This window comes from Phodopus roborovskii, unplaced genomic scaffold (genome assembly GCF_943737965.1).
Source record: "Phodopus roborovskii unplaced genomic scaffold, PHOROB, whole genome shotgun sequence".
NCBI classification, from domain to species: Eukaryota; Metazoa; Chordata; class Mammalia; order Rodentia; family Cricetidae; genus Phodopus; species Phodopus roborovskii.
This window is the reverse complement of record NW_026126541.1, coordinates 3,487,192-3,513,551: the sequence shown is the minus strand read 5'-3', so window position 1 is coordinate 3,513,551 and position 26,360 is coordinate 3,487,192. Positions and strand designations below refer to the sequence as shown.

The following is a 26,360-nucleotide window of genomic DNA, read 5'->3' as shown; positions in this document are numbered from 1 at the left end:
GGAACCTGGACACAGGAAGGAAAGTAGAAGCGTGGAAAAAAAGTGTTTACTCACTAGCTCTCCGTGGTTTGCTCTGCTGTCTTACTTTTATAAGTCATAGCCACCTGCCCAGTGTGACACTGCCCACAGCAGCAATAATAAGTCACAGACTTGCCTACAGGCCAATTTGATGGAGGCATTTTTCCAGTTGAGCTTCCCTCTTCCCAGATGCCTCTAGCTTGTGTCAAGTTGACAAACCAAACAACAATAACAAAACAACTAATGGACACACCAGTGAATTCCTGCAGGTCTGGGGTTTTATTAACTCTCCAAACACGACAGAGGGAAATGTCCATGATTCGGTCTCAGAAATGACTCCTTGTGTGTGACCCCAAGAACACCGACCTTAAGCAGACACAGGAGAGGGATAGTTAGAAAGCTCTGCACAGCAGAGGTTGCATTGAGCAGAGGAAACTCTGAGTGAGTTACGTTCTGAGTGAATGTGTGTTTGGACATGGGTGTGGCCATGCCAAGGACTCCACAGGCCCACGGGAGTGGCAAAATCTTGGGTAAAGCTCAGAGGGATAGTAAAGCTTTCCTTGGGGCTCTAAGTGAGAATGGCTGATCAATGTGTACAAAACTAGGACCTGAAGCTCCATCTTCTCAGTTGCTTACAGCCTCCAGACACCTGCAGAGACAACCCAACCTCTGTGTGCTCTTCACGATGACCCTGAGGCTCTGGGTCTGACCCCAGCTTTTCTCTACCCGTGGCTAGGTGTCTGTCATTTCTTCAACCCTCTTCACCTCTAATCAGGTTCAGACCTGAACTGCGCAGGTTGTGGCAAGAAGTAATAACTAACAGACTGAAAATAAACTCTATCGTTTGAAAAGACATTTGTAAATCATACATTAGGTAAGGGACTCTTATCCAAATTAAGGAACTCAAATACTTAACAAGAAAACCACCTATTTAAAATCAAAAGGAGGCAAAGGACTCGAATAAAATTCTCTTAAGACATCCAAAAGTCCCCAAATACATAAAATTTATGTTCAACATTGATTAGGGAAATGCAAATTAAAACTGTAATCACCTCATACCTGTTAGGAAAGCTATTATTGAAAAGATGAGAGACAGCAAGTGTTGGCTACAGTGTGAAGAAATAGAATTTTTTTTTTTAAAAATGGAAATGTAGATTACCTCACCCATTTTAGAAATAGTGGGAAGGTTCTTAAAAGCCTTGGAAACAGATTGACATGTGACTTAGCAGTTGCCTGCACTCCAGCATTAATGGCAGCACCATCCACAGCCGCCCAAACGTTCGGAGAGTAGAATGTAAGTGTTCATCAACAGATGGATGGATTGCAACAGAGGCATGCATGCACAGTGGGATTTTGAGGCTGAACGGGAGCTGCGTCATTTGCAATGTAAAGGACATTCGTGTGAAGGACAGTATGTGAACAAACCAGGGGTAGAAAGAGTAATGTCCCCTACGGTCCCCTGATGGTTGAACTCCCTGTTTGGGCTGGGGTCAAGGGTGACAAAGGGGTGGAAGGGCAATGGTTGGGGTGGTGTGGGCAGGTTCAGTTACATGGGAGGGAGTCCCGGGGTTGGCTTGCACAGCAAGGCAATTTATGGTTGAAAAACGTATATTTCAAAACCACTGAAGGTGACGTAAATGTCCTTATCATGTGGGAAGGTAAGTATGAGAGGTGAAAGTTATGATAATTAGTGCTTTGCTTGTGTGTGTATGTGCAAGGGTATGTGCGCGCTTGCACACGTGAGTGCACGTGTCTGTGTGAGCATATGTGCATGTATGTACATTCCCATGGAAGCAAGAAGATAACCCTGTGTATTGTGGTGTTCCTCAAGTGCTTATCCACCCTTTCTTTTTTTGAGAGGGTCTCACCAGTGAGGCTAGGTTCAGTGGCCAGTGAGCACCCGGGGATCTGCCTGTCTCTACCTCCCCAGTGCTGGGCTATACGCTCTAGTCAGCATCGCCAGAGCCATCTTCCCATCTCCATAGTGTATATATATGTGTGGAAGCATCACCTTGTACCCCAGAAATGCATACAACTACTATTTGTCAATGAATATAAAACAATAAAAAGGGAACCAATGAACTGGTAACTCGTATTTCAACTAGAAAACCAGTTTTAAGAAACATCTCTGACTGGATAGATACTTCAGGTGGTAAAGTGTTTGCCGTTGCAAGCGTGAGGCCTGTGTTCAGTTCTCAGAACCCCCCTAAAAGCTGGGATGCATGGTAGTGCGTGCTTTCGCGCTGGCAAGTCCTAGCAATCCTCTTGTCTGTGCCCCCAAAATAGCCCACGCAGACATGCCAAGTTGTGTTTTAACCTGGGTGCTAGACTCTGAATGTAGGCACCCCTATATAGCTCTGGTGGTTAGTTAAAGGACAGAAACATTGTTGTTTAATGATAGTTGGGTGTAGTGGTTCACAGTAATAATCACAGCATTCCACAGTCTGCAGCAGGAGGATTTTCATGATTTGCAAGGCTAGCCTAGCCTATGCTGCAAGTTCTAGGCTAGCCAGAGCTACATAGCAAGGACCTGTCTTAAAAATTAGTTGCTTGAAACTTAGATGATGTGTGACTTAATTTCTGTGTGGCCGTATAAGGGGTATTAGGAGTGAGAAATAAGTGGATGAACTCAAAACTCGTCGTTTGCCGTCACAGATGGTTTTGAGTTTTAAGACATGCGTTTCAGAACAGTTTCAGATTTTGCCATGGCAACTCTTTGATGTGACTGTGGGAAGAATTAAGAGATTGAGAGACTTGAAAGAGAGTTGTTCTTACTGCAGGTGTGAGTGTGTTGTTATGCAGGTGTGAGTGTGTTGTTATGCAGGTGTGAGTGTGTTGTTATGCAGGTGTGAGTGTGTTGTTACTGCAGGTGTGAGTGTGTTCTTACTGCAGGTGTGAGTGTGTTGTTATGCAGGTGTGAGTGTGTTGTTATGCAGGTGTGAGTGTGTTGTTATGCAGGTGTGAGTGTGTTGTTATGCAGGTGTGAGTGTGTTGTTATGCAGGTGTGAGTGTGTGGTTTCTGCAGGTGTGAGTGTGTTGTTTCTGCAGGTGTGAGTGTGTTGTTTCTGCAGGTGTGAGTGTGTTGTTATGCAGGTGTGAGTGTGTGGTTTCTGCAGGTGTGAGTGTGTTGTTTCTGCAGGTGTGAGTGTGTTGTTTCTGCAGGTGTGAGTGTGTGGTTATGCAGGTGTGAGTGTGTTGTTATGCAGGTGTGAGTGTGTTGTTATGCAGGTGTGAGTGTGTTGTTATGCAGGTGTGAGTGTGTGGTTATGCAGGTGTGAGTGTGTGGTTATGCAGGTGTGAGTGTGTGGTTTCTGCAGGTGTGAGTGTGTTATTTCTGCAGGTGTGAGTGTGTTATTACTGCAGGTGTGAGTGTGTGGTTTCTGCAGGTGTGAGTGTGTTGTTATGCAGGTGTGAGTGTGTGGTTATGCAGGTGTGTGTTGTTATGCAGGTGTGAGTGTGTTGTTATGCAGGTGTGAGTGTGTTGTTATGCAGGTGTAGTGTGTGGTTATGCAGGTGTGAGTGTGTGGTTTCTGCAGGTGTGAGTGTGTTATTTCTGCAGGTGTGAGTGTGTTATTACTGCAGGTGTGAGTGTGTGGTTTCTGCAGGTGTGTGTTGTTATGCAGGTGTAGTGTGTGGTTATGCAGGTGTGAGTGTGTTGTTATGCAGGTGTGAGTGTGTGGTTATGCAGGTGTGAGTGTGTGGTTATGCAGGTGTGAGTGTGTGGTTATGCAGGTGTGAGTGGGTACTTCGGTCTCTAGAGTTCGCTTCCTTGGACTGAAGGAGAATGTCTTCAGTCACAGCCAAGGAACTGGAGGCCTCTCTGGAATCGTTGTTCCTTCACTGCCAGCCTCTACTATTTAAATGTTGATTTCCATGGCTACCAAGGCGGAATGAAGGTCTGAGCCTGCAGATTTGCTGGTACGCCTTGAGTGATTTCAGGTTGTTTAAGACTGTCCTTTGGCCCTAGGTCCTCTTGTTCTGGGCCCGAGGATAAGCAGGGGTCAGATCTTAGAGTCCCTTCAGCCCTCTTCTGGGCATGCAGTCTGAGGTAGGCATTCATGCAGCTTCCCAGTTCCCTGGCACAGCTGCACAGAGCTGTCACTGGCCCAGCTCTTCCCAGTTCTTAGGAGACCCAGCTGTTAGCTTTCCCCTCGTCTCCAGGGGGTGCCCTTCATGCGATTCCAGATCTTCACACACATTTGTCTCTCTCAGGAATCTTGTCCTGTTATTCTTATATTTATTTATTTTTTATGATTAATTAAGTTTGACATTTTGTTGTTTTTTTGTTGTTTGTTTTTGAGAACTATTTGTCTGTAATGTTTATTTCTTGGAACAGTGTCATCAGGTTTTATCTTCTTGAGCAGAACATTGTGACATTAGTAAGTTGGCATGAATTCCTGTTCACTCTAATCTCTGAAAGAAATTACAAACATTTTTATTATTTCTCACATAAGTGATTGAAACATTTTACCAATGAAGCTATCCGTGCAGGCAGGTGATTTTCCATGCCTTGCTGTGACTTACCCACTTCTTTAGCACGTACAGGACTTTTTAGATTGTTCTGTTCCTCTGCTGTTGGTTTTGCCAAGTTGAATCTTACATATTTTTGTTTTTTTCATTTTATTAAACTATCAAACTAATTCACAGGAATTTTTAAATATCCTATTTTTTTATATTGAGTTAGTAATTTCTCCCCTTTCCTTCTTGAAAACTAATATTTTTCTTTTCTTTCTTGACAAGTTTGTTAGGAGTTTAACAGCTATTATTCTATATAAAATACTTTTTAGTTGTACACATTTTTCTTTTTGGTTTGCTTTTACTATTTTGAAAATTTCTATTTTTATTTTACCATTTGTTCCTTACAATTTGTTTTGAATGTGTTCTTACGGTCTGAGTTATTACTTAGATAATTACTTTTCAGTTTTCTAATATTCATATTTAAAGCTATAAATTCTGCTAGCCACCACTTACCTTCATCTTACAGACTTTAGGAGGCTGTGATTTTGAGATGAGTCAATGAAAATGTTTTCTAGATGACTCTGTGATATAGAAAGCTCTTTCTCAATTCCCTGACACTTAGGGCTTTTTAACTTACACTCTCCACAGTGTACGTGAGCTGCATGGATTTTGGAAGAGTGGTTATTGTAGCCAACTTTGATTAACCGATTAAACTGATTTAACTCAGTTCTGGTGTTTTGTATGCTATGGCCAAAGGTAACAGTCACTTCCTTTAAGTCAGAAGTCAACATGTTTCACTCCTGATTTTGTAATGAAATTGCTGCAGGCTTGGTAGGTCCAATGTATGTATGTTGTATGTATGTATGTATGTATGTATCCAGGTTTAAAGTACATGTAATTAGAATCCTTGTATCCTAACTCTCAGATTTCCACTGTTTTTTGTTTGTTTGTTTATTTGTTTTGTTTGTTTATAATTTTAGTTTAGCTAAACACTTGAGGGCTATGAAGAAAACCTGTGAGGACATCCACTCATTTTTTAAATGTAGAGAAGTCTCTGGCACTCACACTGCACCAGAATGTTAATGTATAGCTTGCTTTCTTTAGCATGTCGCTGTGTTTTTACAGCAGTAAACTAACTCCACTGTCTTTAAAAGGTGTGTGTGTGTGTGTGTGTGTGTGTGAGAGAGAGAGAGAGAGAGAGAGAGAGAGAGAGAGAGAGAGAGAGAGAGAGGGAGAGAGAGAGAGAGAGAGAGAGAGAGAGAGAGAGAGAGAGAGAGAGAGAGAGAGGAGAGAGTTGTGTAGAGTCCAAGGATAACTTGTTGGAGTTGATTCTCTCCTTGTACCATGCGGGTCCAGGAGATCAAACTCAGGCTGTCTGACTTAGCCACAGGTGCCTTCACCCACTGAGTCATCTTGCCAAGTCCAAAGCCACCGTCTGTATAATTGCCTTTAGACTAAATTTCTAAGTACTTGTATGGATATTGCAAAACCTATTGCATTAGTGAGTGCAACCTTATCTACTTGTGTAGCCCATGTAACACGTGCCTTTGGAAGGATTGCACGCTGAGAGAGAACAGACGTCAGTCAGTAGAGGCTACTAGTCAGCTACCACAGGGACTCTTGGAGTCCAGGTCTACAGGGAAGCACTGCCTGTCAGTCACTGCACACTGCACTGTGAGCACAGCACTGCCTGTCAGTCACTGCACACTGCACTGTGAGCACAGCACTGCCCGTCAGTCACTGCACACTGCACTGTGAGCACAGGCATCAGTCACTGCACACTGCACTGTGAGCACAGGCATCAGTCACTGCACACTGCACTGTGAGCACAGCACTGCCTGTCAGTCACTGCACACTGCACTGTGAGCACAGCACTGCCTGTCAGTCACTGCACACTGCACTGTGAGCACAGGCATCAGTCACTGCACACTGCACTGTGAGCACAGCACTGCCTGTCAGTCACTGCACACTGCACTGTGAGCACAGGCATCAGTCACTGCACACTGCACTGTGAGCACAGCACTGCCCGTCAGTCACTGCACACTGCACTGTGAGCACAGCACTGCCCGTCAGTCATAGTGGTACCATATGCCTATATTCAACTATTAAGATAACAGCAAGTTATTTTATAAAGTTGTACTGATTTATTCCCACTATTTGATATTGTCACATTTTGTCTTTCTGTTGGGTGAAAGTGGTATGTTATTGTCAGTTTATTTTGCATGAATTTGGTACTAGTGTACTTGGCTTTAATATATTTAGGGATTATAATTTTAACAAAAATTTGTATAAGTAGTATGAATTGTAGTAGAGATTAATAGGAGAGGAAGAACTCTGAAAGAATGCAGAGTTAAAAGGAGCATCCCCCGTGGCTTGAGACTGAGAGCGAATGCATGGGTTAAGAGTACTTCCTCACCATCTTAAATTGGCATCTTGCTTGGTGGGCATGGCTGCGACTTAATGAATGGAAAAAGTTCCTTTGAGCTACGGTGGAGCTTGCTCAACCACTGCCCCCCTGGATCTTGCCTTGAAGTGTTTTATAGGAACTGAGGAGAGCTGCTCATGGAGTGTCTCACTGCAGGGACTTGGCTAAAAAAATGGCTGAGAGGAAGCCTGGGGAGCTGACGGTGGCTGAATGGTGCTGGCCAGTGTGTTGAGTAGTAACTTAGTGTTGGCAAAGCCACAGCAGCTGTGTAACAGTGGAATGAGGAAGCAAAACCCCTTCTCCCGACTGTCTTCCAGGACTCTGTGAGCAAAGCGTGCCCGCTTACTGAGTGAAGAATGCCCGCTTGCTGAGCAAAGCATGCCCGCTTGCTGGAAAACTCCTTGCCATCTGGCAAAGAGAAACTATTTGAGGGCAGATCTGTTTTCACACAGTAGTCAAGTGGGTGAATGGGAGGGGCGACGGCACCGGATGGGTCATAGGCACAGTGTACCTCATGAGATTCAGCTTCCAGAGAAGTCTCTTGAGCATATTCAGACTCCCCAGTAACAACACAGATCACCGTGTTTACCCGAGAACACAAACTCCGGACAAGCAAAGAGCTCTTTGCCACAAACGAGCAAACACGGTTCCCAAGTCATGTGCCGACCACTGCTTGTAGTAATTGCTTTTTTCTTTTCCTTGCTTTGTTGAGCTAGTGTTTCCCCGGGTGGCTCTGGCTGCCCTGGAACTCTCTCTGTATTCCAGGCTGGCCTTGAACTCACAGAGATCCACCCGCCTCTGCCTCCCTGAGTGCTGGGATCAAAGTCGGGTACCACTACCACCCTCTTTTCTTATGTTTTCTCTTAGCCACACTGAGTGGCTGGTCTAGCTAGACTAAGTGTAAAATCAGCTTCCGAAACTCTGTGGGCAAGTAAAATTGTGGAGAGAGTGATATATGTACACACACCACAGAACACACACTACACACACACACACACACACACACACACACCACAGAACACACACCACACACACACACACACACCACAGAACACACACCACACACACACACACACACCACAGAACACACACCACACACACACACACACACCACAGAACACACACCACACACACACACACACACCACAGAACACACACCACACACACACACACACCACAGAACACACACTACACACACACACACACACACACACCACAGAACACACACTACACACACACACACACACTACACACACACCACAGAACACACACTACACACACACACACACTACACACACACACACCACAGAACACACACCACACACACACACACACACACTACACACACACCACAGAACACACACTACACACTACACACACACACACCACAGAACACACACTACACACTACACACACACACACCACAGAACACACACTACACACACAGACACACACCACAGAACACACACTACACACACAGACACACACCACAGAACACACACTACACACACAGACACACACACACCACAGAACACACACTACACACACACACAAACCACAGAACACACACTACACACACACAGACACACACACACACACCACAGAACACACACTACACACACTTACACACACACACACCACAAAACACACACTTACACACACACACACCACAGAACACACACTACACACACACACCACAGAACACACACTACACACTACACACACACACACCACAGAACACACACTACACACACACACACACACACACACTACACACACACACACCACAGAACACACACTACACACACACACCACAGAACACACACTACACACACACACACCACAGAACACACACTACACACACACACACCACAGAACACACACTACACACACAGACACACACACACCACAAAACACACACTACACACACACACACCACAGAACACACACTACACACACACACACACACCACAAAACACACACTACACACACAGACACACACCACAGAACACACACTACACACACATACCACAGAACACACACTATACACTACACACACACACCACAGAACACACACTACACACACACACACACCACAGAACACACACTACACACACAGACACACACACACCACAGAACACATACTACACACACACACACACCACAGAACACACACTACACACACAGACACACACACACACACCACAGAACACACACTACACACACAGACACACACACACCACAGAACACACACTACACACACATACCACAGAACACACACTACACACACACACACCACAGAACACACACTACACACACAGACACACACACCACAAAACACACACTTACACATACACACATAGGACACACATACACCACACACACACACACACATACTCTCCACACAGACACACACACCACAGAACACACACTACACACTACACACACACACACCACAGAACACACACTACACACACAGACACACCACAGAACACACACTACACACTACACACACACACCACAGAACACACACTACACACATACACACCACAAAACACACACTTACACATACACACACACACCACAGAACACACACTACACACTACACACACACACACCACAGAACACACACACACACACCACAGAACACACACTACACACACAAACACACACACACACACCACAGAACACACACTACACACACAGACACACACACACACCACAGAACACACACTACACACACAGACACACACACACCACAGAACACACACTACACACACACACACACCACAGAACACACACTACACACACACACACCACAGAACACACACTACACACACACACCACAGAACACACACTACACACACACACACCACAGAACACACACTACACACACACACACCACAGAACACACACTACACACACACACCACAGAACACACACTACACACACACACACCACAGAACACACACTACACACACAGACACACACACACCACAAAACACACACTACACACACACACACCACAGAACACACACTACACACACACACACACCACAAAACACACACTACACACACAGACACACACCACAGAACACACACTACACACACATACCACAGAACACACACTATACACTACACACACACACCACAGAACACACACTACACACACACACACACCACAGAACACACACTACACACACAGACACACACATACCACAGAACACACACTACACACACAGACACACACACACCACAGAACACATACTACACACACACACACCACAGAACACACACTACACACACAGACACACACACACACACCACAGAACACACACTACACACACAGACACACACACACCACAGAACACACACTACACACACAAACACACACACACCACAGAACACACACTACACACACATACCACAGAACACACACTATACACACACACACCACAGAACACACACTACACACACACACATACCACAGAACACACACTACACACACAGACACACACACACCACAGAACACACACTACACACACACACACACCACAGAACACACACTACACACACAGACACACACACCACAAAACACACACTTACACATACACACATAGGACACACATACACCACACACACACACACACATACTCTCCACACAGACACACACACCACAGAACACACACTACACACTACACACACACACACCACAGAACACACACTACACACACAGACACACCACAGAACACACACTACACACTACACACACACACCACAGAACACACACTACACATATACATACCACAGAACACACACTACACACTACACACACACCACAGAACACATACTACACACACAGACACACACACACACCACAGAACACACACTACACACACAGACACACACACACACACACCACAGAACACACACTACACACACACACACCACAAAACACACACTTACACATACACACATAGGACACACATACACCACACACACACACACACACACTCCACACAGACACACACAGTACACACACACACACACACCACACAGATACACACAAGCACACATACAATACATACACACAGACACATACATACCACACACAGACACACAGAAACACATACACACCACTGGGTATGTATGTCTGTTTATGTAACTACAAAAAGCCAGTCATCTGTGAAGTATGTATGTATGCATTTGAACACCAAATAAAAAGATATTTTAGTTATTTGAAATACGGAGTTGTTGATTAAGTAATTTGCCTAGAAGTAAGTGCATCTAAATTTTTGACTTAAATATTTTAAGATTCTGAAAAGCCCGGTGTTTTTCTATTTTGAGTCTAAACAAGAACATTGTGATACCCCCTTGTTTTCGGGGTTGGTTGAGGTGGTGTGGGAATGTAAATCAGTCAAGAGAAATTGGTAAGAATAGGCAGCAGAACTCTCAAGTATGACGACGGCTGCTTAATTCAGGTGCCTAGGAACCATGTGCAGCTGAGTCTCCCTGGAGAGAGACACATGTGTGGGTTCTTCCTCTGAGGATCTGCACTGTCCAGGGTGCATTTGCTTTTTTCGTCAGTAAAATGTTCAGTTTTTCACTGACTTTCCCTACTATTGCCAGTTGAAATGGCCGTGGTTTGTCAAGTTTCTAGAAATTTAGACCAAATTTCTCTTTAATTGTAGGCAGAAAATTGTTTTAGGTTGTCAATCCAGTCTCCAATTTGTAAACTGCTACGTTACATTGTTATTTTTAAAGTTATATATACTGATTTTTGTGAGCATTGATTGGAGTTTGCTTGCATGCCTGTCTGTCTGTGTAAGTGTGTCAGATCCCCTGGAACTGGAGTTTCACAGAGAGTTGTGAGCTGCTATATGGGTGCTGGGAATTGAACTTAGGACCTCTGGAAGAGCAGTCAATGCTCCTAACCACCGATCCACCTCTCCAGCTTCCTCTGTCTGAATCTTTTGACCTCATGATTTGAATTTCCTCATACTGCACGTCTTGATGCTGCCCTAAGGTGACTGTTTTCATGACTTTTCTTTTCTAGGTTAACAGAACCTTCTGGATATTTAACAGATGGCCCAATTAACTATAAATATAAAACTAAGTGTACATGGCTAATTGAAGGCTAGTAAGTATACAATTTGAGTTAAATAATTTTATTCTGAGATGTTAAACAAAGTTGAAGCATTAGGTAAAGTGACTAGCTATATATTTTAATTCCTTGCTTATTATTGGAACACATGCATCACTGTATGAAGTTTAAAAATGTAAATCATAGTATTTTTCATTTGTAGTATAATAGATGAATATGTATTTTGTTTTTGAGTCACATTATTGCAGGACTAAGCACATCAGGCCTTGTGGCTTTGTGAAAACATCTTGTTAGCTTTACAAATGCTGTAGGAAGTGTAAATATTCTGTGCTTGGCTACGCCACTGGCTAATACTTTTCAGTATTTTAGTTCTGATGGTCACTTAAAAATTTTTAATTGTGCTAAGAATCTTTTTACAATGTTTTTATAACATTTACTGGAAGAATTAGTTGTTTGCTTTTGGGTACTTTTCACAATGGGCAAGCTTTAGCTTTTTGAACTTACTATGAGTAGATCATAAATGAATTGGTAGGTATTCTTTGGTACTATTTTATGGCTTTTAGAATACATTGGAAAAGCCATGCTTTTTGTATTACTTTAAAAGTCTTTTAAAACCACACCAGCTGTTATCTGTAGTCTAACTTCTTCATAGTGTCATAGTGTATCAGTAATTTGAGAACCTTACTGAAAGAACCTAATGCCTGTACTTAAAGGCTCTTTACCTCTAGAATAGCTGCTTCTCAGTGTTGAAACTTTGTAACCAACTTTATTCAAGGACAACTGGCTGTGATAGAATGCATCCGTGCTAGTATGTAATTTATTAAGGTTTCAGTAAAAAAAAAAAAAATGTACATAAGAAAAATATCTAACTTCTGCCTTATCAATCTATGATGTCTGCCTTTTTTTTTGAAACCAGTGTCATGATAGTACATCAGTTTTCTTCTGGTGATTTACCAATCTGTAGAAAAAGTATCTGTAAATAGATTTTTAATAAATTACTAAGTCTAATTTTAAAAATACTATGTTTTATACATTTTATGTGTACTTAAGGATACTCTGTTTGTTCTTCCAGTCCAAATGCAGTGTTGAGATTAAGATTCAATCATTTTGCTACTGAGTGCAGCTGGGATCACATGTATGTTTATGATGGAGATTCGATCTATGCACCCCTGGTGGCTGTGCTTAGGTGAGTGATTATGCTTGCCCGATGAACTTATTGACAGCCATAGGGAAGTAAATAACTATGATTTGTTTGTTTGAAGTCTGCCCTACTGATCTGTATGCAAGTTTATAATGATTGCCGATGGCTGGATTTCACAGATTATTATAATACTCTGTGTACTATGACTGCCAGCTGAAGGTATACACTCTAGTATAAATAATGCTTAGATGAATAATCTCTATACTATAGGAACTATAGACCAATTTTGTAAATACTCTTTTTCTGTGTTTAGTTTATTCCTTTACTTGGTTTGAATATGTTTTCATAAATATCTGTTTAGAGAGATTTGGGTGATTTCATACTGACATAAACAAGTATATGAGTTTTTTATAATTCTCTTTTTGTTGTAGTGAACGGAGGAAATTCAAGTTCTGAAAACCAGGATTAAATTATACTCGATGTTAGCATTTAATAAATTAGGTGTTTCCACTAGGTTTCAAAAATTTGGAAATTTGGGTTACCTCATAACATTTTGAAAACAGTCAAATAATCAGGACATTAATGTTGAAATCATAGCGTTTTAGTTTTATTAAAACTTTTTAATAAGACATTATTAGACAGCTGTGAGTAGGAGGAAAATATATGGGTTACAGAAAAAGTATTAACATATAATGCAGATTTTGTATACAAGTTATCTAATATGACTATGAACAAATTGCTTATTACCTTATTCTTAATTTTGTTACACAGTATCTCTCATATTCTGCCAATGTTGAAAATCTAAGTGTAGATGAAAGATTGTTGTTCCTACAAGTATTTTTATTTAAAATATTCTCTTTGCTGTCATGTAAATATTTTATTTCATCAACAATTTGAAATTCTGTTGGATAAACAAACATTTTAGGGCTGGTATTTCCATTTCATTTTATGAGTCTATGATTTATGACTATTTTAGAGTGAATCTGTAATAGGTAGTTTAGGTATTTATTCTGTGATATTGCTGGAAATACTTTTTGAAGTGCTTAGAAGATTGTGTGTGTGTGTGTGTGGTGTAGTGTGTGTGAGTGTGTGTGTGGTGTGTGTGTATGTGTGTGAGTGTGTGTGTGTGTGTGGTGTGTGGTGTGTGTGAGTGTGTGTGGTGTGTGTGTGTATGTGTGTGAGTGTGTGTGTATGTGAGTGTGTGTATGTGTGTGAGTGTGTGTGTGGTGTGTGTGTGTGTGTGTGTGTGTGTGTGTGTGTGTATGTGTGTGCACACACATGAACCCATGCATGTGGAGGTCAGAAGAGAGCTGGAACCCTGGGAGCGTGCTACCGTCAGCCCTCTGACCTGGGATCTGGGAACCGAGCTGGGTTCTGGTCCTCTCAAGAGAAACAAGCACTCTCAGCCACTGAAACCACTGTACCCTTTAGACCCTCCAGTCTGAGTGTTTGAACATTATAAAAAGTAAAGTTAGAAATAGTCGTTTAAAGCCACTCGATAAAAATGTAGTAGACCCTCGAAAATAATTATGATGTAAGAAAATTTATTATGACAATTAGATAAATTCTGGCTTTGCAAACTTATTTTTGACCAAACGGCATTTGTGATCATTTCATTGTTTCCATTGAGTTGTTGACTGGCTGTTATTTAGGTACATCTCTGTTTTCAGTCCTCTGGTGACTTTACACTCATTAACACCTCTTTATCAAACTTTATCCAGTGTTTTCCTGTTACTAAAGAATCTTTCCTGAGATAATTATAGGGTAGGTTTAGCCTGTGAATATGGATGGAGCTGGAACATTGCATTATCAAGCACCCCTCATACCCGTCCTAAGTGAACTGGGCAGTTTTATGCCAGCTCGGCACACTCTGTAGAGTCACCTGAGAAGTGGAGTCTCAGTCGAGAAAACACCTCCACAGGACCAGGCTGCAGGCAAGCCTGTAGGGAACCTTCTTCATTAGTGATTGGCACCGGAGGCCCATCCTTTTGTGAGTCCATCGCCCTGGTTTTCAGCTGTGAAGAGAGATGTGTCCTCCCCTGGGCCTGGGCTCGTTCCTACGAGATAGTTCTGTCAGTATCAGACAGATTGCTTCTGGTTTCTATAGTTGTTTTACTCTGTGGGATGTATTACAGTGTGGCTTGGTCTGAATGGTCTGGTGTGGTGTAGAATAAATGCAAGTCCCCTTTTCACTTACTGCTTTAAAAAAGATTCATTTTTGAGAAAGCTTATGTGTGTGTGGTGTGTGCGTGTGTGTGGTGTGCATGTGTGTGTGGTGTGCGTGTGCACCTGTGCATGCGTGTGCGTGTGTGTGTGTGGTGTGTGCGTGTGTGTGGTGTGCATGTGTGTGCGCACGTGTATGTGTGTGCGTGTGTGCATGTGTGTGTGGTGTGTGCACCTGTGCATGTGTGTGCGTGTGTGTGCGTGTGTGTGGTGTGCATGTGTGTGTGTGTGGTGTGCATGTGTGCATGCATTCATGTATGTATGTGCGCCTGTGCATGCATGTGCGTGTGTGTGTCCTTGTGTGTCTGCCCATGGTTATGTGCATGGAGGCCAGAGAGTCTCACTTCCTGGAGTTGCAGGTGATCTTGAGCCACTTGATGTGGGTGGTGGGAACCAGACTTCTTAACTGCTGAGCCCTCTGTCCAGCAGCCTCATTTATTGCTGTAAACCATTTATAAATGAGCACGAAAACAAACCATTACCAGTCCCAGAGGTTCCCAGCCTTCCATTCTGAGCTCACAGGTGGCCACTGTACCTCCAGGAGGGAGATTTTCCTTCTTCCCTCCCTCCCTCCCTCCCTCCCTCCCTCCCTCCCTCCCTCCCTCCCTCCCTCTTACCCTCCCTCCCTCTCTCCCTCCATTCCTTCCTTTCTTCCTTCCTTCTTCCCTCTGTCCCTCTGTCCTTCCATCCCTTCATCCGTCTGTCCCTCCCTCTCTCCCTCCCTCCATGTTTTTTTTTTTTTTTTGGAAATAACTAACAAACAAACAGCAGCAGCAGCAGCAGGACCTAAGCCTTCCTGTGGCTCTGACATTCTTCATCTCCCCTCTTCTCGGGAGTTGCCTAAGCCTCAGAGGGTGGACAGAGAGTTGTCAGTGTATGTCTCCTCAAGACAAGTTACACAACAGATGTAATCACACAACTGTGAGATGCTCACACACACATGTCTGTAAGACAAAGACCGATGGTGTAGAAATCAAATTCTGCTGAGAATCTTCTTTTAAAAATCATCTGTTCTCTATCCTCAGACCTAGTAGATGCAATAAACCAGGGGTTACTTTTTAAATTTGTCTGTATTTGATAATAAAACATCTTTAGGGTCTCATTTTTCTATCAAATAAGATTTGTTTGAGGGAATTCAGTTTTCAGAGATACCTACATATTACTTTAACTTTGACAAAATTTTCCTTTTGCTACTTGGAGAAAGAAGGACTGTGGATACTTGAAAAAAGCTGGGAACGTCAGCAGCCATGTTGACTGAAATAAGCCGCATGTAGAAGATGTACATCAGTGCTATGTTTTATAATGTTGGGGAGGTTTGACAGTGAGTGGTGTGAGATGACCACCGAGTGATGGACGTGTTCTGTACCTGTGTCCATCCCCATGTGCTCTGTATGGAAATGCTGCTTTGATGAACTTGACTTAAAAAATAATCCACTATTTTGAGTTACATGATTTGTTTCTCAACTTCTCCATCCTGATGCATGTCTTCACACATTTAGCGAGGATAGTTTGGTCTAACTAAATGAGGAATGTAGTTTTCCTATGTGAACGGGTAGGATGGAGGACTATATCACAGCTGGGTTTGTGGCTCACACCTGTAACCGGAGCACTTGAGAGGCGAAGACAGCTGGAACGCCATGAGTTCAAGATCAGCCTGGACTGCAGTGTGAGAGTGTCTCAGAACACCGAAAAAAAATCCAACCAACCACCAACCAACCAAACAACCACCAACCAAAAATCCAATCAACCAACCAACCAACCACTAAACAAACAACCAACCACCAAACAAACAACCAACCACCAACCAAAAATCCAACCAATCAACCAACCACTAAACAAACAACCAACTACCAACCAAAAATCCAACCAACCAACCACTAAACAACCAACCACCAACCAAAAATCCAACCAACCAACCAAAAATCTAACCAACCAACCAATCAACCAAACACTAAACAAACAAGCAACCACCAACCAAAAATCCAACCAACCAACCAACCACTAAACAAACAACCAACCACCAACCAATCAACCAATCAACCAACCAACCACCAACCAACCAACCAACCAACCAACCAACCAACCAACCAACCACCAACCCAAAATCCAACCAACCAACCACTAAACAAACAACCAACCACCAACCAACCAACCACCAAACAAGCAACAGAAATCTCTGGCACTTAGAACTTTCATACATTTATTACCCCGCCCTTCGCCATGTGTTTCATTTTGTGTACTTGGGAATACTTATGTTCTAATATAACATATACCAATAAGCAGAATTTTACAGAAACAAATGCACGTGTTTTAAAAACATCAGATGTCTAGATCGCTGAATTGGAAATAGAGTTTGCATAGATTCTCTGTAAATATGTAACCGTTAAAAGTGTTCCTTCATCAACTTTGTACTCAGTGCAGGGAGAAAGCTCTCCAGCTACTACTGGAATATCAGCATGGCTTAGAGTAAGGGACCAGTGTGGAGCATTGTCACAGCATGGGTAGCAGGACAAACAGGGACTGAAGTGGGGGCACTTCAATCCAATTAGTGTTAGAAGAGGAAGGCCAGGAGGAGGAGGATGGGGAGGAGGAAGGCCAGGAGGAGGAGGATGGGGAGGAGGTATGAGAGTGTGTGTTAGTTTATTATCAGTAGTAGACCCACAGGGGTAGACACTGATACATTTGCTATTATTATCCAGCTAATTCTCCCTTTTCACGTGTGTGCTTTCTGAATTGGATAGCGTTTTTGAGCATATTTTCTGTGTAGAGTCACAAGGATTCCTAAAATTCTCGATTCTCCTCTCCTTTAGTGGCTTGATCGTCCCTGAAGTGAGGGGCAACGAGACAGTGCCTGAGGTTGTCACAACATCTGGCTACGCGCTGCTACACTTCTTTAGCGACGCTGCATATAACCTAACTGGCTTCAACATTTTTTACTCGTAAGTATTTGTTCAGTGTCACCTAGTAAAGCAGCCCTTAACTTGTATGGAAATGTCCTCCATATACCAGGAAACAGGTTGGTGTATTAAATATCACCTTATGGGATCTTTTTCTACATGATGTAAAGTATTAGCAATCCACCACAGATTGCCCTCGGAGTCTGACTCACGGTAATTTTCAAGTCTGGAGGATCGTATAGTTGCAAATTGTGTGGTTGAAAAGTTAATTACAAAACATAAAATTGCTTGGCTAAGTAAATAATTAAGTTACACAGTACGAGAGTTGTTCTGCACACACAGAAGCACATACACGGCATTTCGGGGAGCCCCACACTTCTGTTTGCATTTGAAGAGTTTGCATTTGAAGGAGTTAGGGCCTGTCAGTTCCTCTGTCCCAGAGACATCCTAGGCGCTGTGGCTACGCTGTGGGTTTTAATCTCCTTTACAGCAGGTTTGCTATGGCCGCATTTGATTTTCTCATGGTACATGTAGAGAAGTTGAGGCATAGGAGGTAAACTATGTGGCTGCAACTCCTTTTTCTCCTAACATAATAAAATCAATGCTCACTGAAAATCTGTTGTGTCTCTGACACTTTGTACAAAACTTTGTGCCTGCAGAACGCTCTGAGCAAAATCACTGGCACTCCATAAAGGTGGGTGGCGTCCGATAGTCCATCTGGGCTAAGGACTTTCATCATAGCTTGTCTTAGACCTGTTTAAACTGTTCATATAGTCTTCTGATGGGGGATGTCCTTCTGTATATGTGTTTCTCTTATTGGCTGATCAATAAAAACACTGATTGGCCAGTATCCAGGCAGGAAGGATAAATGCAGCTACCAGACAAGGAGAATGTGGGGGAGAGGAAGGCAGAGAGAATCCGCCGGAGAAAGATGCCGTGTAGCTGTTGAGAAGATAGGGCGCCGGACATTCTTCAGTAGGTAGGATAAGACCACGTAGAAATACATAGATTAGTGGTTATGGGTTAATGATCAAGAGAGCTAGCCAGTAAGAAGCCCGAGCCATCAGCTAAACAGTTTAAACTTAATATAAGTCTCTGTGTGTTAATTTGGGGATAAACGGCTGTGGGACCAGGCGGACAGTCTTCATTTTGATAGGTCTCCAGGAGTTTATCATTCTCCCAGATCTCCAGTTATTGGAATATAGGTTTCCAGATGTGCTTCCGTGATCTTCTGAGCATCATTGCTGTCAATTTTCAGCTCTGATGTTATTGAATTTAGGTCTTCTCTCTTTGTTTGAGGAACTCATTGTATTTTATTTATTCTTTATGTTGTTCATTTCTGTTTTATTAATTTCTTCCTTGATACTTATTATTTTTTTTCAATCTACTAATTTTGGTTTTGGTCTGTTTTTTGTTTTTCTAAGACTTGAAGTCCCATTATTAAATTTTTTTTGTTTTTTGTTTGTTTTTGTTTTCTTGTTTTTTAATTTGAGATTGCTATGATTTTAATGAATGGTATTTGCAACCATTTATCTCTGATAATTGCTTTCATTTTAATACATAGGTTCGGGTTTATTGGGTTTTCATTTTGATTTGATTGTAGGGATTTTAAAATTCATTCTGGAATGTGTTTTCCAGTCTCTATGAATTAGTATATTTTCCCAATCTCCTTTTGGTTTCTATTTATGCCATTGTGATCAAACAGAGTATAAGACATTGCTCCAACTTGCTGGTATTTGCTAAGAGTTTCCTGTGTCCCAGAATGTGTTCCATTTCAGAGAAGTTCCCAGGGCTGCCCAGATGGATGTGTAGACTGCGTGTCTGGGTTAGAATGCCACGTAGATGTCTGTTAAGTCACTTAAATCTGGCAAGTTTTGTTGATTTATTTTTGGTCTGGGTGACCTGTCTGCTGAGTTTGAGGTACAGATGTTACCTACTGTTGTCTCGAGGTCAGTCTGTCTTTACCTCCAACAGAGTTGTCTTGGGAAATACGCTTTGCTTCTTGATAAGTGATACTGTCTGGACGGTATGTACCCGCTCTTATCGCCAGTTCCGGGTGAACTGTCAGGTGTCAGCGCCGCTCACAGTGCAGTTTGGGTGATGGCTGTGGACATCTTTTCTAGTGCAGGCTTAACGACCAGAGTTCTTTTCGCTTCTGTTTTCCACGAAGATAAAGTTTTCTGCCTTGCTCCGGTAGCAAGGGCCATTTTGCTGGGTTGGTAGCTACTGTCTTTATGAGACTGAAACGTGTTTCTCTGTCCTCCGGGCTTGTGCGGTTTCTTGCCAGGAGTCTCTGATTACCTTCTGAGTATGTGGCTTGATCTTTTCTCAGACAACTTTAGTGTCCACCGTTTACTCTGGATTCTCGGGACTGTACCTGCGTTTGATGTAAGAGCTTCTTCTCTGGTCTCGACTGGTGTGCTACATGTCTCCTGTATCTGATGGCCATTTCTTCCCTATATTTGGGAAATTTTCTGCTGTGCTTTTTAACAAGTGTATTCTCTGTGCTCCTAGTTTGTACTTTTATGCCCATGATTTGGAAGTTTGGTTTTAAAGTGGTGTCCTATATGTTATGCATGTTTGATGCTATCTACTTTACCTTTAAGTCCTGGTATTCTGGTATTCCATCTGATCTGTTCATTGGCAAGTCTTTCCAAAATTTCTTTTCATTCGGCTTATTGAGCTCTTCATTCTGCAATCTGTGTTTCCAATACTTCTATCTTCTTGTTGAAGTCTTATATTGGCTTCATCATTGTATCCAGGCATCAGGAGCTTCTAAACGAACCCAGAAGTTTGTGTTCCCTTTGATTTTGTTCAACATATGTGTTTCTATTTATTAAAATGTTTATGTGTGGGCGTTTTGTCTGAGTGCATGTTTGTGTATCCCATGCATGCTTTGTGCTTATAGGAGCCAGAAGACATTGAATCCCCTAGAACTAGAGACACACATAGTTCTGAGCTGTTATGGAGCCGCTGGATATTGAACCTGGGTCCCTGGGAAGAAGAGCCATGAACTATCTCCCTAGCCTCTTAACATATTTGTTTTCAGGGAATGAGAGTTTCTCTCAGGTGCTTTTAGAGGAACAGCCACAGAATAACCTGTCAATTTTTTTTTTCTTCACGAAGATGTAAATTTTTCATCAGAAAAAATTTCACCCGGAATAAGGTCTTTAAAATACCCTTGAATCACCAACTTATTGTAGGATTTCTTTATATGATAATGTATCCAGACACACGCATGCACGCGCGCGCACGCGCGCACACACACACACACACACACACACACACACAGAGTAGAATACAGTCAGTTAAAGGCATTAAACTAAGATGCAATAACCATGTCTTTTTTTGGACCTGTGTCTTCACGTTAGAGCCTCACTATTTTTTGTTTCTTTTTAAGTTTCGGGATTCTGTAGACTTCTCTTTTTCTTAAAATGTATATTCAAAATGTTTCTTTAAGGCTTTATAGACATCAAGCTTGAGACTGCACAGAGGCTTCAGAGGTAGAACCTGTAGTCCTTGCACGTTGGAGTTGGGGGCAAAAATACGATTATTGGATGAACTAAGACGCATGGGGGGGAAGGGAGGGGTCGAGCTCATCCTTGGGAGGCCTAGGCGGGAGACCAGCCTCAGCGACAGCCTGTCTCTAAAAATGGAGCACACAACAGCGAACAAAGCCACTTTGCAAAATTGTGTTAAACTAATAAACACGAATGAAAATATGAAAATTAACTTCACAAAAAAATCACTCGATTCATTTGTAATTGTCTCGAGTTTGGACGTGTGAATGATGTTGGAGCCTGTGGCTTGTGTTTTGCAGAATCAATTCTTGTCCTAACAACTGTTCTGGCCATGGAAAGTGTACAGCCCGTGTGCCTGTTGCAAGTCAAGTGTATTGCGAATGTGATAAATACTGGAAAGGGGAAGCGTGCGACATCCCTTACTGTAAAGCCAACTGCGGCAGCCCAGACCATGGCTACTGCGACCTGACTGGAGAAAAACTCTGTGTTTGCAACAACAGTTGGCAGGGTAAGTTGTTTGGGAACTCTGCGTTCATTCGCTTGCGAACCCAAGTCTCGCTTTTCATTTCCTTTTGGTATGTATGACAGTTAACTTCTTAGTAGTCTGCATTCTCACGAATATGTACCAGTCTTTCTCTGCTCTACCAGCCGGGTCCCAAATAACGGAGACTTATTATTAATCCATGTTCTACCATGTGGCTTTACCTCTCTTGCATTCTGTGTATAACTTGTTCTGTGTCTCTCTGGCCTCTCTGTCTCCCTTCTTCTCAGAGTTCTGTCTCTCTCTGAAAGTCCTGCCTATACATCCTGCCTAGTTGTTGACTATTTAGCTCTTTATTAAACCAATCAGAAGGCCCCCCTGCAAAGAGACATCTTCACAGTGTGTAAAAAGACTATTCCACAACAACAAACAGGATTGGTTAAGACTCGTCTGCATGCTGTTTTAGAGATTAAATGAAGTTGTACACTAAATTTAAAATTATGACCTTCTTCCAGAGCTTAGATGACTTCACTGGATTTAATATGCGGTGTATTCAAATTCACTTCATAAAGGGTAGCAACATATTTTGAAAATAAATGATGTCTCACAGGCACAGCATCATTTTAAATGTATTTCTTAGGAAAGACTGACCTCTTGTGGCTATTTTAAAAATAACATTAAACTATTTCAGTAAGTAAAAGTTTATTTTGCTGTTTTAAAAGTCAAATTCCCAGTAAAGCATTATAAAATCTCCCGTCTGTGATACGAGATGTTTTCCTCCATCTTGGTCTCAGAGCCACATCAGCTCCAAATAACACACAGAGACACTGTATCAGGTATAAAGCTGTTGGCCAGTTACTAGCATTTCTTACTGGCTAACTCTGTCTTAAATATTAACCCATTTCTATTAATCTAAGTGTTTCCACGTGCTCTTATCTTGTCAGAGAGAGGGTCCAGACCTCTTCCCTCAAGTCCCTAAATCTTGAATCTCCTCCACTACATCTTCCAGAATAACATCTTCCATTATCTCCTCTTTTCTGTCTAAAATAAAAAGTGTTTTAACTTTAACATAGTAAAATATATAACAAAACAGTTATCAAATAACAACCACAATTAACAATATTTAGTTCATTAACATTTAGAAAGATTTAAAGATTCCATCATCTATCCTATCTTTGTTTAAAGTCTTATATGTAACTTATCTTTAATCCTAACTAAGGAAAACTATAACCATAACTGTCTGTCTTCAACTCCTTCAAAGACCACAGAAGGATAGTATATAAACTCTAGAAATGACAGAGACATCTCACTACCTGGTCAGTTACCCGAAGTTCTTCTGTAATGTTCCATCTTCAGCCCATAGGCCATGGTGTGTCAGGCAGACTCCTCAGAAAAGCAATAAACTTTAAACTGTCCATCTGTATTGGCAGTTTGCCAGTCACTTTTCTCTGTGTCCTGCAGACTGTCTGGCAGACTCTTCCATGAAGCAGGAACCCTGACCCTAAACCGTTTTAAATGCCATATTCTGTAGGTCTTTGAAAGGTTTGAAGAATATCCATCTCAAATACATCTCTGTTTAACTAGCAATCTTAACTAACATAAGTATAAGTTTTGACTATTATAGGTAACTATAGTCTGTACTAAATTATACATTGTATTTTTTAAATGAGCTATATAAACACAATATATAAACAAGTAGAAATGTATATATACATATCAGAAAATTGACCTTAAATTGTATCAATAAATGAAAATCCATTCCAAAACAAAGTATTTATTTCTATACCATAATCCCCTTTTCCGTTTAAAAAGAGATTGGTTGTGATCATTAACCATTTATAACCAACCACATTTAAATGAAAACAAACATTCATAAACAATATTTGGGAATTTGGGCATCATTCTTTCCAAACTGCTTTCTGTTGGTAGGGTGCGCTGCCATGGGGATCCTAAGAAGATGCAGAAATCCTGGCTGTAATGGTCTGCAAGGCTGCAAAACAGCCAGCTGTTTTGAATGTTGGATCACCTGGGACACTGTTCAGAGGGTCTTGCTTGATCAAACCACGTTAGTGTGGAAGGAATCCATAGCTTTTCATTTTCTGTGGAAACAAAAATAGAAATTATTTTCCCCAGTCCTTAAACTTAAATTTTGAAGTCAAGCCATTTTTAGAAATATATAAATTGGATTAATTCAGCAGTATTGATAATCAAGTGTATTGTAGCAATTGTCGTTCCTTCCTTAGCAATTCAAAGCAACACAGTAGCATACAGAATGCAGACTGTGTATTTCCCATGGCTTTTTTATTACTCTACTTCTTTTACTTCTGTTTTTTCAATTATTGAGACGGGGTTTCTCTGTGTAACTGGCTGCCCAGGAATTCACTTTGAAATTGCAGAGATCTGCTTGCCTCTGCCTCCCGAGTGCTGAAATTAAAGGTGTGCGCCACCACACCCAGCTACTCTCTATTTTTTTTAACTACTTTATCCTGTTTATTTTTCTCTCGAAAGCCTACATATATTTTAAAACACACTGTAAACCTTTAGAGGTTTTTCTTTATCTGAATCTGTCTTTACTGCAAATCTTTATCTTTTTCTGGCCACGAGACTTTTACCTGCTAACTAACAACATTGCTAAAGTTAAAGTGGCGGGCACAGCTGTTTTAACCACTGTCTATCCAAGATGGCGGGGGTATGTTTATCGCCAGAACTGAGAGCTGTGCTCACCACCTTGATCTGCGCTGCCATCCAGCAGCATGCTGCTGGCTTGGAGATGTGGTCACTGCCATTGCCAGCTCTCGTACACACCATTCACTTGTTAGCAGGGTTTGCTGCTTATGCCAAGTCAGGAAATCTCCGTTAAAGGAGACAATCTCTGCTTGTCTCTAGCAAAACAGAGCCCAACCAATAAACATGCTGCTACCAAGAAGACTTGTTTGCCTCTGTTATTTCGTTTTTAAAGTCACCTTTTAAGCTTTTGTCAAGTTTTAAGTATAAGTTCTTATTCCCACATTGCAGGTACCATTTTGTTACAAGCTGTTTTCCCACCAGCCTGGTCCCAGAGCCACATCAACCCCAAATAATACACAGAGACGCTGAATTAGATATAAGGCTGTTGGCCTTTTACTAGCTTTTCTTAATGGGTAGCCCTGTCTTAAATATTAACCCATTTCTATCAATCTAAGTGTTTCCACATAGTCTTATCTTACTGGAGAGAGGGTCCGGACCTCTTCCCTCAAGTCTCTACCTCTTGACTCTCTTACTATATCTCCCAGAATCCTCCTTGTTTCCTAGTCCCGCCTATCTTGCCTTCCTATTGGCCAACAGTGCTTTATTCATTTTTACAGAATGACATCTCCCATCATGTCTGTCATTCAGGACATTAAACCACACTGGGGAGTTTGAGTTTCTTTAGTATTTGTGTATGTAGTCATGTATTTCTCATTGTTGAGTTGAACTAAGGGATGAGTATAATATCAGTGATTATCTGATCAAATCTACTCTGCTGATGACATTTGCAGAGAGGATCAAGTCTACTTTGCTGATGACATTTGCAGAGAGGCTTCCTTTGTGATGATGTATGACTTTTTGACAGAGGGAACTTTGACTCCCACATTACATAACTCAGAGAATCACTGAGCATGTGTTCATACAATAGAGGTTAGCCCTACATCAGCAGCTCTCTCTCACCCAAGAACTGCACACATACACACTATACCAGTGACTTCTGGTAACAAGGATTTTATTCGTGATTATCTGTTATTTACAGTTATGGCAGGAGATCATTAGTGATAGAACTGTATTTTTAAGTGGTTAGTCATTTCCAAATTTTGTGTCCTCAGGAATTGATTTAATGCTTTTTTCCACTTAAAATTTGAAACTAAAATATTTTCACTTTCTATATTGATTGTTGTATATAAATAATAGCTTAGTAAAGCCAAAGAAATCGAAGTGTGGGTTACATACAGTGCTTTCCAAACCGAGTCTTAATGTTGTATCATTTTCTTTTGTTGTGGAATGCATTCTTTTCTTTTTTTTATTTAGAAACAATCTTATTTTACATACCAATTCCCCCCTTCCCTCTCCCATCCTCCC

At 41.8% G+C, this 26,360-nt stretch overlaps 1 protein-coding gene across 2 annotated transcripts in view; it reads left to right on the top strand.

Annotated features, from left to right (window-relative positions):
* Nucleotides 1–26,360, top strand: part of Atrnl1 (attractin like 1) — a 507,438-nt gene that overhangs the window by 11,168 nt on the left and 469,910 nt on the right. For both annotated transcript variants that reach the window (XM_051199717.1, XM_051199718.1), the window contains exons 2-5: nt 11,958–12,041; nt 13,078–13,191; nt 18,180–18,308; nt 22,087–22,295. In XM_051199717.1, the coding sequence (XP_051055674.1) occupies nt 11,958–12,041; nt 13,078–13,191; nt 18,180–18,308; nt 22,087–22,295 (536 nt within the window). The remainder of the gene's footprint in view (nt 1–11,957; nt 12,042–13,077; nt 13,192–18,179; nt 18,309–22,086; nt 22,296–26,360) is intronic.